This window comes from Staurois parvus, unplaced genomic scaffold, assembly GCF_062004578.1.
Source record: "Staurois parvus isolate SC_StPar_1 unplaced genomic scaffold, SC_StPar_1.0 ptg000886l, whole genome shotgun sequence".
Taxonomy (NCBI): Eukaryota; Metazoa; Chordata; class Amphibia; order Anura; family Ranidae; genus Staurois; species Staurois parvus.
The window spans coordinates 3,858,880-3,876,414 of record NW_028318682.1 but is presented as its reverse complement, the minus strand read 5'-3'; the positions used below and the strand labels follow the sequence as shown (position 1 = coordinate 3,876,414).

General features: G+C 41.7%; 1 protein-coding gene across 2 annotated transcripts in view; it reads left to right on the top strand.

Annotated features, from left to right (window-relative positions):
* The window catches only part of ITSN2 (intersectin 2), a 267,920-nt gene that overhangs the window by 146,667 nt on the left and 103,718 nt on the right, over window positions 1–17,535 (top strand). Inside the window, exons 12-17 of one of the 2 annotated variants that reach the window (XM_089656115.1) lie at window positions 303–565; window positions 1,283–1,432; window positions 2,911–3,051; window positions 4,264–4,351; window positions 9,048–9,196; window positions 15,894–15,974. In XM_089656115.1, the coding sequence (XP_089512241.1) occupies window positions 303–565; window positions 1,283–1,432; window positions 2,911–3,051; window positions 4,264–4,351; window positions 9,048–9,196; window positions 15,894–15,974 (872 nt within the window). The remainder of the gene's footprint in view (window positions 1–302; window positions 566–1,282; window positions 1,433–2,910; window positions 3,052–4,263; window positions 4,352–9,047; window positions 9,197–15,893; window positions 15,975–17,535) is intronic. The other variant, XM_089656116.1, reaches the window with a different exon arrangement.

The following is a 17,535-nucleotide window of genomic DNA, read 5'->3' as shown; positions in this document are numbered from 1 at the left end:
ACTTTGGCATTGTCCATGGTAGTAAATCATTTTTGTTGATGTCCCTAGTAGTCTCTGCTGGAATACCTAATGGTATACAACAATGTGGTCTACTTGTTTCATCTTGTACACCAAGCTCCACAGTTCAATCTGTGTCAATAAACCAAGTTTCTTGCAGACTAGGCCTTGGATAGTATGGGTGTGTTGTTTGGCCATTTACACTAAGAATCGAGCTTTTGTCTTTATCATCGTACATACACTTCTGTATGGCTCATATGAGTCAAGTTCTTTTATAATAAAATGTCCACGATTCAATTTTAAAGTAACCTTTGAAGAAAGAAGGAAGGAGAACATGGAACGGGGTAACCAGGAACTAGAGAAGAGGCGTCAAGTCCTGTTTGAGCAGCAACATAGGGAGGCTGAAAGAAAGGCTCAGAAGGAAAGAGAAGAACAGGAGCGCAGAGAGAGAGAGCGGCAAGAGCAGGAGCGCAAGAAGCAGCTGGAGATGGAGAGGCGCCTGGAGAAACAACGTGAAATGGAGAGGCAGAGGGAGGAGGAGAAGAGGAAAGAGATTGAGAGGAGAGAGGTCAGTACACTATCTGTTTGGTAATGAGGCACCTTGACTTTTATGATATTAGATCCTTTTCGATGCCTTTCATCGTATGAAAGGGAGAATCCAGATGGTCCTGTGGTCGGTAATTTCTTTTTAGATTCTTCTTTACCTTTTAAGAGTACAAACCCTCAGCACATTGTCCAATATTTACCCATAAACCTCTTTTCAACAGCATCGTCACCAATCATGTTTGGTATCAGTATGATTTCAAAAGAGGTTAGTAGCTTGGTGTTACTTATGGATAGTTAAGAAAAGAAGCAATGACAGAAAATCATAAGTATGTGATCATATTTAAAATAAAAATACACAAGCCAGTTACAAATTGTGAATAATTTTTTTTTCTGTTTTGTGCAATCAAAACACAGAATGGAGGTACAGTTATTGACATTGTTACTTGAGTGTCATATTTTCAGAGAATTTTATTTTTAATAAAAGATCTAGTCCCATTTCCCCATCACTTGGTTACTGTAATTCAAAGTGAATGGTTACCCCCAAACTAAGAATACCTGGTTTAACCTGTATCAGATGTAAGAATTTTGCTGTACTGTCTGTATCATTATACTGGTGGATCACAACACCTGACTGATGACTCCTACATACTATAATTTCTAAACGTGATGGATGCAGATGGAGTATAGAAAGATGTCCTGTAATAATTTGACCTGAGGGTGTATTCACATCTTCCTGCAGGCTGCAAAGCTAGAGCTGGAACGGCAAAGGCAGCAAGAGCTGGAGAGGATTCGCCGCCAAGAGCTGTTTAACCAAAGGAACAGAGAACAAGAGGAAATAATCAGGCTGAAGTCTAAGAAGAAGAGCTTACAGTTGGAACTGGAAGCATTGGTGAGGAGTTTGAAATATTACAGAAGCTTACATTTTGTTTTCCTGCAATTTGTGCAAACAGGGCAAATTGCTTGAGTTTTAATACACTTAGGGATTGATTTACTAACACCACTGTCACATTGGGTGCGACTTGGCATGCGACTTGCAAATTGTATGCCAAGTCGCACCCTATTGTCCGCAAATCATGGTTGGAGCCACACCAATTTCTAAAGTAGTACATGTGCTACTTTTGGTGTGATTTGCATAGACATCTGTCTCTGTGTCTGAAATCGGCATCTCACCCAACTTTTAAATCGTACGATTTCACTGTAAATCGCACAATTTCAAAGTCGAGCTTGATGTGATCGGGGTAAAGCCGGAGAGTGCAAAATCTGGTGCAGCTCTGCTTAGAAACCAATCAGCCTCCAGGTTTTATTGTCAAACCTTAATTGAACAAGCTGAAGTTAGAAGCTGATTGGGTACCATGCACAGCTGCTCCAGTTTTGCACTCTCCAGTTTTAGAAAATCTCCCCGTTAGTATACTGTTCTTCATTCTCTTGTATTGGAATGCCTAAAGAAATACTTTTACATGGGAGTGGGGGTACGTACTTAGTATGTGATTCCCAACATCTGGTATTCTTAGCGGCACCATTACACATTACGTTGGTAAATCTGGCCTTTAGAGACTGCAGAGATTGGAGAAAGGGGAGAGGGATACAGATAGGACAAAGTTAAGTGGCTTCTCACAGTGTTTGCAGAAAATTATGTTAGAACACTATTCCACAGCACTGTTAGAGGGTATCCCTGAAAACCCATGATGCTTGCAGTGCTGTAATGGAGGGTCACACATCAACTACAAGATCTCTAGTAGAGTAAAGAAATCACTCATCTGCTTTTATGGCATCCCCTCTTCAGTGGCTAGACCAATGAAGCATCATTTGGTCCTTTTACCTTTGCTGGGCGGAAGGATTCTGATGTGTTTTGTCCAGCGAGGGAGCAATGCAGTAGAGGCATGTGTGAGGATTGTATTAAATGATCCTGTTTCTAGGGAGTTGGCCACCAGGAACAGTATTGTGAGGCTGACATGTACTTAGGCCAAGTGCACACTTCTGCGAGTGGGAACTGCATGTAAATCGCATGCTTTCCTGCACCCACAGGCAAAGCACACTGCTCTTGAGCAGACAAGGAGGAGGGCAATTAATTCTTCGTGAAACCCCCATGCATCTGGAAGCTCAGTGCGTTGTCAGCTATATGGAATCACTGTGGCTGCTATTTTAGAAAGGTGCAGGGATCTTTCCTGCATTTTTCGCAGGTACAACAACCCATTCAAATGAATCGGCTGCTGTAATTGTATTAACGTGGCACGCAGGAAATGGCTAGATGTGAACCTAGCCTTAAGGATAGACACTTATTTTGCCTAATGGCAAGAATGATTTTACCACGACTGCTACTGTTTTCCCTTTTTATGAAACATTTGAAACCTTTTTTTTCTAACTTAGGAGGATAAACACCAGCAGATCACACTCAGAGTCCAAGATGTCCGAAATAGAAAACAAATTCGGAAAAATGAGCTGGACAATATAGATAAGAAATGTGATCTAGGAATCATAGAGATCAAGCAACTCCAACACCAACTTCAGGTAATATCTTTGCACCAAAAAAATTGTCCATTGACTATATTGTTTTTGTCCCATAGTTTTTTGTTTGTTTTTTTCTTTATTCTAAAGTGAAATCATGCACAATAGAACATGAGAATGTTCCTTAGCATACAAAATGTCTCCCCAACGGGACACAGACATTGAAACATAAACTATTACGGGTTTTAACCCTGCCCTATCCAAATTTATTATTTATACAGGATTTATATAGCGCCAACAGTTTGCGCAGCGCTTTACAATATAAGGGAGACTATACAATTACAATACATTTCAGTACAGAAGGAATATGAGGGCCCTGCTCGTCGAGCTTACAATCTAAAGAAAGGGGGAGGTGATACAAAAGGTGATAACTTCGGGGGATGATCTGGTGGAGGTGATTCAAGTACAGTTCTTAGGTGGAGGTGAGGTACGTTTCCTTGAAGAAGTGAGTTTTCAAAGATCGCGTAAAGGCAGACAGGGTGGGGGCTGACTGGACATGCTGTGGTATGGAGTTCCAGAGGATGGGAGAGGCTCTGGACAAGTCCTGGAGGCGAGTGTGGGAGGAGGTGATGAGCGAGCTAGAGAGGAGGATATCATGGGAGGAGCGGAGTGGACGATTTGGGCGGTATCTGTGGATGAGGTTGGTGATGTAGCTAAGGGCAAAATGTAAAACAAAAGGTTTTGGCTGTACATGGATATTAATTATAAATAACACTTGGGGATCCTTAAAAAGAAACAAAAAAAAAAAAAAAACAGGAATATGGTTTCCAGAAAAAAAAAGTGCATTTGGCTCCACTGGCTTTTACATGACCACCTTTCCTCCAATCAAAGAGCTTTCTTAACGCAGTTAAAAGGGGTTCCACACCCCTCTCCACATTTATGGATGGGCTTTAAAATGGATTTACATTGCAGAGTACAACTCTGTTCTGTAACCGTAAAACCATTATCTTACGTCTCAGAGATAGCTGGTTTTCTCTCCAATAGTAGTAGTGTTTGCTCAATGTTGCTCTGGACAACCCCACAGAAGCCGTTTTATACTTCTTTGGAGACACCTGAACTTAGGAAGATATTGGTAGGTGTGATGGTCTAGTGTCCACAAATATTTGGCTTTGTACTACAGTATTTACTTCAAAACCATCCACTTGCAGTTTCTATGAGCTGTTGATGTCATCCGTATAATATTTTTTCCTAATAGCATCACTTCTAATATTCCAGGACTATCAGAATAAGTTGAGCAGTCTTGCTCCAGAAAAGCAAGCCCTGAATGAGAAGATTAAACAGTTTCCGATGGTTACTTCAACTGGTGAGTCATTTTCAGCATTTGTTTTTAAATTAGGACATTGGTTGTGTCAAATAAAGATAATCCTCTTTGTTAACCCCTTATGGTAAAACAAATCTTCATGCCTAAGCACAATTTTGCAACTTTGACATCTGTTAGCAAAACCATACATATCATCATAACTACTTTGTGAATCCAGGTGGGTTATACCTTGGTTTTTTTTCAGGACACATTTTGCTTTCATTTGGTGGTAAATGGTAATGGATATCTCCTGATTTTTTTTTTTTGTTCTATTAAAAACTGGTTAAAAACAAAAATAAGCTTTTTTTTTTTTTTTTTTTAAATTTAACTGTATATTTCTTACTACTACCATAACCTACCACCACAGAGCAACCCAAAATAATTCCTTTTGCCCATAACGATTACAGCAATACCACATGTGTGTATGTTAGTTGTTTGTACCCGTAGTACAGTCCAGAAACAATAGTGTGGAATTTTTCTTTTTTTTTCTTTTTTTTATCCTGACACTGATACGAATTTAAAAATTAAAAAAAAAAAGTTGACCTTGACCCAAACACTAACCCTGGCACAGACCTAGATCAAACCTTGATCTAGGTACTTTTGTTTATTTTTTTTTATTATTTTTTTTTTTACACACCCCTTTTTTTTTTTTTTCTTTTCTGACAGGACATAGAGAGGTACAATGTATCTCTCTCAATTCAGAGGGAAAACAAGGGGGGTGGGGTTCACAGTGACTAATCACTGTGATAGCCAATCAGAGGCTATCACAGCGATCAGGTGACCTGGATCTAGGATATCTGGGTCAGATCGTTAGAACGGTACCCAGGGCTCTTAAAGACAGACAGGTACGCAAATTAGCGGCCCCACAGAAAAAAGCCCAGTTCTGTGAGGCCGCTAATTTGCGTGCCGTCAGTGTCAAGGGGTTAAAATTATACCTTGCAATTTAACTTTTTAGTCTTTACCCTCTTTTGGTCTTTAGATATTGTAATAAGCTGTGCCAGTGCTCTCTCTGGGGAGATCATGTAATCAGTCCAAGTGAAATCAAAACATTGCAACTGCCCCCAGCTTTGCCTGAAATGTGCAGCACTCTTTTATAAGTGTTACAACAAAGACAAATCTCATAGTGCAGGACATAGCTGAGGGTGTCTGTAATCTGCACAGACATTGGGGAAAGCAGTGAGACAGTTACATGAGCAGGGGGATGAGTATTCTGGAAAATGTTATTAGGGTATTAAGTTGTGACTGGCTGAAGATTAAAATGGAAGAGTGGTTTTTAAAGCCCAACTCTGAGAAATGTAAACAGTAATCTAGACGAGAGTAAGGCTCCATGCACACTGGCTTAAAAAAAACGCCATTGCTCTTGGCATAAAAAACACTCATTCAAAGCGTTTTTGTACTGGCATTTAACAGCATTTAGGAGCATTTAGTGTTTTTCTGCCAGAAAAAGGCTTCCACACAAAGCAGAAGGGTTTTTTTTCTCCCTCTAAACGCTGAGCTTAAAAAACGCCTCAAGACTACCTAATGTGCATGGACACATAATATTAAAATAAGTTGCTTCTACAGGCAAAACGCTAAACTCCCCTAGAAGAAGAGGTTTTTTTTTTTTCAAGCCTGTGTGCAGTGCATGGAACCTAAAATCACTTTAGCTTACCTGATCCTCCATTCCTTCAGCAGATGGAGCTCCCCCACACTGCATCGGTGCACTGTCTCTCAGTGACATCATATCCAGTGCAGAGCTATGGACCCTGCATTGGTCTTGATGACATGGGGCCTTAGTCAGCTAGAGCATGGGGGGAGGAGATGCTGCAGGGACATGTGTCGAAGTTCAGAGGAGCTGAGTATCAAGTAGGTAGCTTTTTCTTTTTCATGCTCCCTAGATGTAAATGAGCATATACATTTTAGTGTGGGCCCAGCCCCGTTGCAAGGGATATTTTTTAAGATTCCTGGAGTTGATCTTTAAAGATATCTAATGTGGATACACTATATTGCCAGAAGTATTCCAATCACCTCCATGGCCACAGTTGTATACAATCAAGTACCAAGGCATGCAGACTGCTTCTACAAACATTTGTGAGAGAATTGGTCGCTCTCAGGAGCTCAGTGAATTCAAGCGTGATACCGTGTAATAAGTCCATTCATGACATTTTCTTGCTACTAAATATTCCACGCTCAACTGTTAGTTACGTAGATGTTGAGTAGATGTTGCAGGCTCCACCTCCGCAACATCTCCAAGATACGTATGTTCCTCACCCCAGACACACTAAACAACTCGTACACTCCCTCATTATCTCACGCCTGAACTACTGCAACTCCCTTCTCACTGGCCTACCCAAACACATGCTATCCACGCTCCAGACTATCCTGAACTCAGCGGCTAGACTCATCCACCTCATCAACCGCTCCACATTTGCCACCCCCCACTGCCAATCCCTTCACTGGCTCCCGATTGCCCAACGCATTAAATTCAAATTACTAACTCTGACATACAAAGCCATTCATAACGCTGCCCTAAACTACCTCACTGACCTGATACCCAAATACTACCCTACCCGTGCCCTTCGCTCCTCACAAGACCTCCTACTCTCTAGCTCCCTGGTCTCCTCCTCCCACGCCTGACTGCAGGACTTCTCCAGGACTTCCCCCATCCTCTGGAACTCCCTACCCCAATCCATCAGACTGTCACCTACCCTCCTCACCTTCAGGCGCACCCTGAAAACCCATCTCTTCAGGAAAGCCTACCCCACCCTCACCTAACAGCCGTTCTCCTCCACTCCTCCTACCACTCCATCCCCCACAGCCACTTCCTCCTGTACCTCTACCCCCTCCCTCCTAGATTGTAAGCTCGAAAGAGCAGGGCCCTTGAACCCCTCGTGTACTGTATTACTGTATTGTCTCATGTACTGTCCCCCCACTCTAATGTACAGCGCTGAGCAAACCCTTTGGCGCTATATAAACACTATATAATAATAATAATTATAACAAAGTGGAAGCAACTGGGAACAACAGCAACTCAGCCACCAAGTGGTAGGCCACGTAAAATGACAGAGCGGGGTAAGTGCATGCTGAAGCGCACAGTGCGCAAAAGTCGCCAACTGTTTGCAGAGTCAATAGCTAAAGACCTCCAAACTTCATGTGGCCTTCAGATTAGCACAACAACAGTGTGTAGAGAACTTCATGGAATGGGTTTCCATGGCCGAGCAGCTGCATCCAAGCCTTACATCACCAAGTGCAATGCAAAGCGTTGGATACAGTGGTGTAAAGCACGCCGCCACTGGATTCTAGAGCCGTGGAGACGTGTTCTCTGGAGTGACCAATCATGCTTCCCTGTCTGGCAGTCTGATGGAAGTGTCTGGGTTTGGGGGTTGCCAGGAGAACAGTACTTGTCTGACTGCATTGTGCCAAGTGTAAAGTTTTGTAGAGGGGGGGTTATGGTGTGGGGTTTTTTTTTCAGGGGTTGGGCTTAGCCCCTTGGTTACAGTGATCGGAACTCTTCAGGCATCAGCATACCAAGACATTTTGGACAATTTCATGCTCTCAACTTTGTGGGAACAGTTTGGGGATGGCCCCTTTCTGTTCCAACATGACTACGCACCAGTGCACAATGCAAAGTCCTGACCTCAACCCGTTAGAACACCTTTGGGATGAATTAGAGTGGAGACTGTGAGCCAGGCCTTCTCGTCCGACATCAGTGCCTGACCTCACAAATGTTCTTCTGGAAGAATAGTCCAACATTCGCATAGACACACTCCTAAACCTTGCAAACCGCCTTCCCAGAAGAGTTGAAGCTGTTATAGCTGCAAAGGGTGGGCCAACTCGATATTGAACCCTACGGACGAAGACTAAGATGCCATTTAAAGTTCATGTGCGTGTAACGGCAGGTGGCCCAATACTTTGGGCAATATAGTGTATCTATAGAGTAGGGGTGTGCCAGTTTCTTTCTATCTTTTTTTTTTTTGGTCTTAAGGAGATTTCTTTTCTTTCTGTCAAGATGTCTCAACAGGAAGTGAGAGATTTTCTTTCAGATGTGAGGGAAATCCCTTCTTAGTTGTTGCAGGAACAATCATTCCAATTGCAAGTTTATACTCTTCCATTCCCCTTGTGGTGGCAACTCAGATATTTGGATTTACCCTCAATTTCATTACTGGTGACATTGGTGATCACGACAAATAGAGAAGGAGAATCTCCCCAAAGGGGGGGACACACAGCAACCAAAGCCCCACAGAGCTTGTAACCCCTTAACAATCTTAATTTTAAAAAAAGAATCGCCTTCCATTCTACTTACATTTGCGAAACAGTTTGAGTAGTGATTGTTTTTGTCTTTGTTTCTGTAACATAGAAGTGGTTTACTAATAAAGTGTTATGGGTAACTGTTGAATGGGATGAATGAGAAAAAAGAAGTACTCAAACTAATAGGATTAGATAATGCCATATTGATCCATGAGAACACCTATCATGGGATGGCAGATATTTCCTTACATGGCATGATTCTGTCAAAGCTTTTGCACTTCTTATAGATCAGGCGTAGAAATCTACTCCCTTCCAGCTCTTGGGGAAACTATATTTGTATAGTCCCCCTATAGCTGGAAGGGCGTAGATTTCAGTTGGCCGACCCTGCATCTGCCAGCAGGGTTGGCCAACAGAAAATACCTCAAGTTACTGAAAAATGTTTCCACTAATTCCTTTGTTTGATTTGTGACAGATAATTCAAATCCTGGGTTGTTTGGCATTCATAAGAAGACAACAGAGAAGGATGGCATATGCCAAAGACTGCGGGAGCAGCTGGATGCTCTGGAGAAAGAAACATCCTCTAAATTTAAAGAGATGGACTCCTTTAACAACCAGCTAAAGGTAAGCCCACCACTGGCTGTGTAGAACCATGGAGGAGTCACAATGGAACCATTATGATGGGGCCCTAAGTAACCATGTCCTTGGTGCCTCAATCAGATGACGTTTTTCCTTCTTTGAATGTCATATCTCACTGCAAGATTGAATCTTGTTTGTAGTTAACGGAGAGCATAGGGGGTTTGTTTTCAACTTCTCTTTCCATACTTCAAAAGAAGTTATATTTAATGCTTATAAATTAGGTCTGGATGGTGACTGAGGATTCTAAAACTGCTAGTTTTATTCATGCCAGATACTGGTGTCAGCTGTGAGCCTTGGATGCAGCAACTGACAGTTCCCACTAGTGTACCTCGAAGGATTGAGCCCTTCACACTGCCTCTTCCTTTCAGCTCATCCGTTCACGAAAAGCCTTGTATTCTTTTCACAGCTCTTTTTTCTGAAGTTCCACTTTAAAGCTGAACTCAAGGCAAACAGATAAACACAGATAACATAAGGAGGTATTTATATACATCTATTTCTGTGGTGTACACAGCTCAGGCACACAGCATAGTCCTGTCTGCCAGAAGACCAGATTTATTTTTCCTGCAGTTAAATTACACTTACAGATCTTGACCATCCCCCACCCTGTGACTGATCAGTGAATGAAGAAGAAGCAGAATGATGTGCTCATCTCTCATTCTCACTTCTTTCTACTCGCAGCATGTCCCTACTTTGCACATGACAACTTCAGTACGACTGATTGGCTTCTTGTGCGTCTACTCCCACCTTCACAACAGACGCTTTTCCTCTCTCTGTTAAAGCAGAGCTCCATCCAGAAGGGGAAGTTCCATTTTAAGGCTTTGTGCACCGCTTCCTGGTAAGGATTGGCACCTTTGGGGAGCGGGTAACCAAATTTGATAGGTACCCGCTCCCACTTCTGGTGAAATCGGAAGCAGAAGTTTTCCTCCCCCACTCCCTCCCCGTAACCTACTAGTGAACGGTCCCAGAAGACTACGGGACCATTCACAAAGCGCAGCGCTACTCGCACAGTGGGCACCCGGCTGTGCAGCCGCAAGCTGTCACAGCTGGGTGCCCACACTGAAGATGCCAGTGCCGGGGAGAAAAGACAGCCAGTGAAACCAGCCATGGTGAGGACACCGCTGGACAGAGGCTACAGTTTTTTTTTTTGTAGCTGCTGACTTTTTTTTGTTTTCATTTAACTAGAATTCTGCTTTAACATCTGCAGAGTACAATTATTATTATACAGGATTTATATAGCGCCAACAGTTTGCTCAGCACATTACAATATAAAGGGAGACAATACAGTTCAAATGTGGTCAGTTCACTAAGAGATAACAACTGCATACTTTGTTGAGCTAAAATAACTCATGCAGTATTAATCTCAAAGTCAAGTCACTTAAAAAAAATGCGTTATTTACCGAATGCGTTTTAACTATTTGTTTTGCAATATTTATCACTTAAATTTAACATTATTTTTGGTGGTGTTTTTTTTCATACTCCTTTTTTTTTTCACATGCTAACACTGCACCAAAGGAAGAAATAAATGCACACAGAAATACGAAACTGAAAATATTCTAGTGTTCATTCACAGAACGCTCTCCCTTTGCTAAAATATTACAATATATTTTCATTCCTGAGCTCAGGGCAAAACATTTCCACATTGATGCATTGTGTACTTTTACCTTACTGGCCAGAGTTCCCCTCTGTTATTTTGTACATTTCTACAATACGGACTGCCTACTGACAGGTGATAAATAAAGCCTCTTGCACGCTGCAGTTTGAAAAAACTCAGTACAGCTTTTTTTTTTTTTTTCCTTTTTACTGAGGTAAAATGTAGCCCATTATTTACAGTGTGCCTTTGCACACAGGTGCGTAAATAAGCGCTGTGTATTCCTCAGTAAGAAAATAAAATCAGAAAATCTGCATTTTTGGGCAGTAATTTACTCCTCCTGCTCTGAAATGCACGCGAATACTCATATGTAAGCATAAATATTAATAATCATAATAATATTCCCTAAGAATATATTGTGCGCGTAAATGCACATATGCGCACAGATTTGTGCATGTGCACAAATATGCACATAAATATACACAAATACTGGCAAATCAAGTGCCTAAAATTACGTTTAAGAAAAGCAGATGCTCAACGTCAGTACCGTGTGCAAGAGGCCTAAGGAATGTGTGTGTTTTAGTGAATTGACTTTAATGATTTTTCTCTTTTATGTGATATTAGGTCTCATTCAGTATCTTACTTTGATGAATTGTCTCTTATTATCTTGTGATATTTCTGAAAAATGGGCCATGTAACCTTCATATCGCATGCAAAATCCTTTAGTGAATTGACCCTAATGTTGTAAATACTAGAATTATTGATGTAAATTGCCTGGCCACAGGGTGAATCTAGGCAGGAGATTTTTTCCTCTGGATGAGCCAGAATGTAATAATCAGGCCCCAAAAATGGTATTTATCCACTTACCGACTACAATACGTGTATATATACATTTGTGTTCAAAATAATAGCAGTCAGACATCACTAACCTGATCAATCACTGTTTTTGGTAGAAATGATCTTTCTACATGGCAAATAATTTACTAGCAGGTGTAGTAGAGTAATAGAAATCCAACAGACCCAACAGTCATGACATGCATGCTGCTGATTCTGTGTAATTGAATCACTAATTGAAAGGGGCATGTTCAAAATAATAGCAGTGTGGAGTTCTATTAGTGAGGTCATTCATTCTTTGAAAAACAGGTGGCAATTATTGCCCTTATTTAAGGAAAGAAGGCAGCAAATGTTGTACATGCTGGTTACAGTGCATTTCTCTCTGAAATTCTGAGGAAAATGGGTCGTTCCTGACATTGTTCAGAAGAACAGCGTACCTTGATGAAAAAGTTGATTGGAGAGGGGAAAACATATAAAGAAGTGCAGAAAATGATAGGCTGCTCAGCTAAAATGATCGCAAATGCTTTAAAATGGCAACCAAAACCTGAAAGATGTGGAAGACGTGGAAGAAAGCGAAAAACTACCATTCGAATGGATAGAAGAATAGCCAAAATGGCAAGGACTCAGCCAACAATCAGCTCCAGGAAGATCAAAGAAGGTGTGACGTTCCCTGTGAGGACTGTTACAATTAGAAGACGCCGATGTGAAGCCAAGCTATCTGCAAGAAGCCCCCGCAAAGTCCCACTGCTGAAAAAAAGACGTGCTGAAGAGGTTACAATTTGCCAAAGAGCACATTGACTGGCCTAAAGAGAAATGGCGCAACATTTTGTGGACTGATGAAAGTAAGATTGTTCTTTTTGGGTCTAGTGGCCGGAGACAGTTTGTCAGACGACCCCCAAACACTGAATTCAAGCCACAGTACACTGTGAAGACAGTGAAGCATGGTGGTGCAAGCATCATGATATGGGGATGTTTCTCATACTACGGTGTTGGGCCTATTTATCGCATACCAGGGATCATGGATCAGTTTGAATACATCAGAATACTTGAAGAGGTCATGCTGCCTTATGCTGAAGAGGAAATGCCATTGAAATGGGTGTTCCAACAAGACAACGACCCCAAACACACCAGTAAACGTGCAACATCTTGGTTCCAGACCAACAAGATTGACGTTATGGAGTACCCAGCCCAATCCTCTGATCTTAATCCAATAGAAAACTTGTGGGGTGACATCAATAATGCAGTTTCTGAGGCAAAACCAAGAAATAGAGAAGAACTGTGGAATGTAGTCCAATCATCCTGGGCTGGAATACCTGTTCACAGGTGCCAGAAGTTGGTTGACTCCATGCAACACAGATGTACAGCAGTTCTCAGAAACAGTGCGACTACAACTAAATATTCATTAGGTCATTCAAAGGAAAGCAAAATCTTCAAACATTTTTCAGTTTATATAGTGAATGTTTGAGTTTGTAAAGAAGAATACAAACACTGCTATTTTTTTGAACAGTCTAATATTCACTTTTCTTAAATTTTTTTTAGAGGAACAGCACAAATTTGATATATTTTTCTTTATGTTTTGATTTGGAATAGAATGTGTAGTGTTCCCAATGCATTTGTGTGTATGGAAATAAAAGCTATTAGAAGGATTTTGAGCTTTATTCACTTTTTTCAACACACTGCTATTATTTTGAACACAACTGTATATGTTGTGGTTAGAAAGTAATTTACCAGGGTTATGGCTGAGGATGTCAGCCATAACTCCAGTATCCTTTTTTTTTTTTTTTTTTTTGCGGCCGGCTTTCTGATGAAAGTGGTCCAAGTGGCTAATTAGCCATTGGATCACTTTCAGTAGCGGCAGGAAGAGACTCCGCACCCACCCCCTCGGGCTTACATTTTCACCCTTTGTGTCCGAGAAATGATCTGATAGTGTGGCCGGCAGGTCACAGAGGCTATGAGAGACTCTATTGTCTTTGAACACCTCTATGACCTTGGAGGACTGGTGCGATGTCATGATATCACTTCTGGTCCGTGGCGGTCTTTTTGACCCCAGATCTCTTTTTAAAGAGGACCTGTAATCTTTATTTCTATTAAAAGGGGTCTTTACATTCCTTATAATAGGAATAAAAGTGATAAATACAAAAAGAGACAGTGTTAAAATAAGAAAAAAAAAATAAAGTGCCCCCATCCCTCCGTGCTCGCGTGCAGAAGTGAACACAAACGTAAGTCGCATGCTCATTTGTAAACAGTGTTTGCAGAACACATGAGGTATCACTGCATACATCAGAGCGAGAGAAATAATTCTAGCACTAGATCGCCTCTTTAATTCATTAAAGTGTTGTTTTTTTTTTAATGAAATTGCATTTGAAAAACCGCTGTGCAAATACCATGTGATCGATTGCCATTTCATTCTCTAGGGTCTTTCCTAACAAAAAATATATAATGTTTTAGGGTTATAAGTAATTTTCTAGCAAAAAATACTGATTTCAACTTGTTAAACAAAAAGTGCCAGAAAATGCTTGGTCTACAAGTGGTTACGTTTGGTAATGGAGGACCAGTATTCTCATTTGGATGAAAAGGAGGAATATACTAAAGATTTATAAACTGTAATCCCTCCATCTTCGCAAACGTCAGTTGACCCCCCAAAAATTAAGTTTCTTTACAAACTGAACTACTTTCAAAGTTTTTTTTTTTTGTTTAAATTGGCTCTTTTTGAACAAAGTGATCTTCATTGTTGACTGGCACCCCTCACTTCCTCTTCTTGTAACTAGTATGGAAACGAAGGGGAAATTTCCCAGAGACCCAAACATCACAAATTTTGTTTTAAAAAACAGGGAATAGTTTGAACCTCTTTCAGGATTTTATTGCTCTCTGCGGTTTTGTTAGGGAGATTCCTCTCTCTTCCTGTAGTAAACTGGCTTTAACTTGGTAATTGTGAAATGGTCTTGAGGCATTTTGGATGTGATTTTGAAAATTAAAACCTTCAGGTCTGGTTTTAACTACCTGTGCTATTCCGTCAGTGTTCTGTCCAGTTTGGCCTGGGTGTTTACTGTGCTCTGCATTGCCCAAACCATGGGGTCACTACTCCCTTGTTTTGTATGACATCATTGCCCCTAGTGTGACAGTAGTTGGACCTGGTGATTGGTCACTCAGGCCCAAGCATTGTCACATAGGGGAGGTCCAATGCTCCACCACACCCTAAAGCTTCACTCCTTTAGCGCAATTGAGTGGGGGCTTTGACTGAGCGGGGAAATTGGAGGAAAAGGCGCGTAGGTCGGTGAGTATACCTTGCTGGATGGGTCAGGAGACACAGTCACTGTGTCCTGACTGAGTAGGACTCTCATTAAGCCCTGGTTCACATATATGCGAATTGGAAGCATTTTGAACCAGATCTGGTTCACATGACATGCGAACCAAACCAGGTTTCTATAGAGCCAGTTTACATATGTGCGGGCTGGCCATAGTGCGATTTTAAAAAGAGTATGGTACAATTTTTAGTCCAGTTCAGGTGCGATTTCCAGCGTCATACATTGTTACATAGTTAGTCTGGCTGAAAAAAAGACAAAAGTCCATCCAGTTCAACCATTAAAAAAAAAAAAAAAAAGTGATCTTATACCCACAGTTGATCCAGAGGAATGCAAATATACCCAGCAAAGCATGATCCAGTTTGCTTCTGCAGGGGAAAAAATTCCTTCCTGATCCCCTGAGAGGCAATCAGATATTCCCTGGATCAACTTTACCTATAAATGTTAGTAACCAGTTATATTCTGTGTATCCAAGGAAGGATCCAGGACTTTTTTTAAAGCAATCCAATGAGCTGGCCATAACCAATACACTTCAACAATTCAAATTTGAATCGCACCTGAACTGCTGGACAACATTGCACTGAAACTGGCCCCAAACACAAGTGAACCTGGTCTAAAGGTACAGACTTTGGTTGTTATGCTAATCCTGGCTTCGCTAGTTATAAGTCACTGACAAGTATGTAGAACAGGAGTTCAGACATTTTAGGCTTTGCTAGTTACATGCTTGTTCCAAGTCAGTGACTCACTAAGAGAAGCCAGAATAATGGGGATAAGTCTGGAGTCTGCACTTTTAGGAACATATCAGCAATTGCAGATGCCATTTGTCTATTCTTTTACAAAATAATTCTCAGATTTCCTTGTACAGAGCCAAGTGAGCAGTTCCCATGGTCCCTGACTGCTCATATTGGTACCCAGAAATGTTACACTTAATTGCTTCTCTGTCTGCCTTATCTTGCAGTGTGAGAATATGGATGACTCTATTCTGCAGTGCCTTTTGTCTCTCTTCAGCTGTCTCAACAATCTCTTCCTCTTACTTAAGGTTAATTCTATTTCTATGTCCTCCTCACCTGTCTGACCTTTCACTCTCCTGTATATCATTTCTTGCTCTCCATATCCTGTGTGAATGTGAGTGGTAGTCACCATTTGGTCTTTGATATGTGAACACCTCAGTGTCTGTAATTATATACTTAATGACCTTTTGAATATTCTTGCTCACCTCCTATGGAGAGTGATAAAGGGTAAGTAGGATTGTAAACAATAATATTTTGGATTGTGTATGATGATCTGCCACAAAACTGGGCAATTTGTACTGAGCCTAGAAAGAAAAATACATAACCAGTGGTTACCTTCTGAGAAAAATGCATGTCTGAATAATCTCTTCATGCAAAGGTATACAATGCTCAATTAAAATCAAAATCCTCTTTTTCTGTAAAGATCAAACTTGAGCCGATATCACAAGCCTCATTATTAGTCTTTTATTGTCCTCTGAAGCCTTCTTCACCAATAGCAGCCATCAGAAGGTGGCACTTGGTTAGGTGAAGCTTGACTATACTGGAAATGTTAAAGGACAGCTGTACTTTTAACAAACTTCTCTAATCCACCCACCCCTCTTGAGCTAACCTGCATTACCACCTCCACCTAAATCTCTTACCTGTGTATCAGAGCCACATCCTTGGCAATATTAGCTTCCCCTCTTGCATAAATCCCATTTGGAGCTGGGTGTTCCTCTTCACTGAGCCCTCCTAGAAATGCATGTGGCTGTCCCAGGTGTTGGATCCCCACTGAGCCATTATAGACTTACATGGGGCTACCCTGGATATTGGATCCACAGTGAGCCCTTACAGGTTGATATGGGGCTATCCTGGATGTTGGATCCACAGTGAGCCCTCACAGGTTGATATGGGGCTATCCTGGATGTTGGAGCTACAGTGAACCCTCACAGGTTTGTATGGGGCTATCCTGGATTTTGGGGCTACAGTGAGCCCTCGCAGGCTTGTATGGGGTCATTCTGGATGTTGCAACTATAGTAATCCCCCATAGGCTTGTATAGGGGTCAACCTTGTATGTTGGAGCCACAGTGAGCCCTCAGACTTTTATAGGGATGTCCTGCATGTTGAAACAATGGTGAGCCCTCTAAGATTTGTTTGGGGTCGTCCTGGACATTGGGGCTGCATGTAGCCCTCATAAACCTGTATGGAGCCATCCCAGCTGGTGCTGGAGCTGCTTCTTATATTATACAGTATTATTATACAGTATTTATAAAGCGCCAATAGTTCGCTCAGCGCTGTACATTACAAAGGGGGACAGAACATGTGACAGAACAACAACAATGCAAAACATGAGGGGATTGAGGGCCCTGCTCTTTCGAGCTTACAATCTAGGAGGGAGGGGATGGTGGCACAGGAGGAGATAGCTGTGGGGGATGGGGTGGTAGGAAGAGTGGAGGAGGTTGGCAAGTTAGCAGGGGGTGGGGTAGGCTTCCCTGAAGAGGTGGGTTTTCAGGGTGCGCCTAAAGGAAAGGAGAGTAGGTGATAACCTGATGGGTTGGGGCAGGGAGTTCCAGAGGATGGGTGACACCCTGGAGAAGTCCTGGAGGCGGG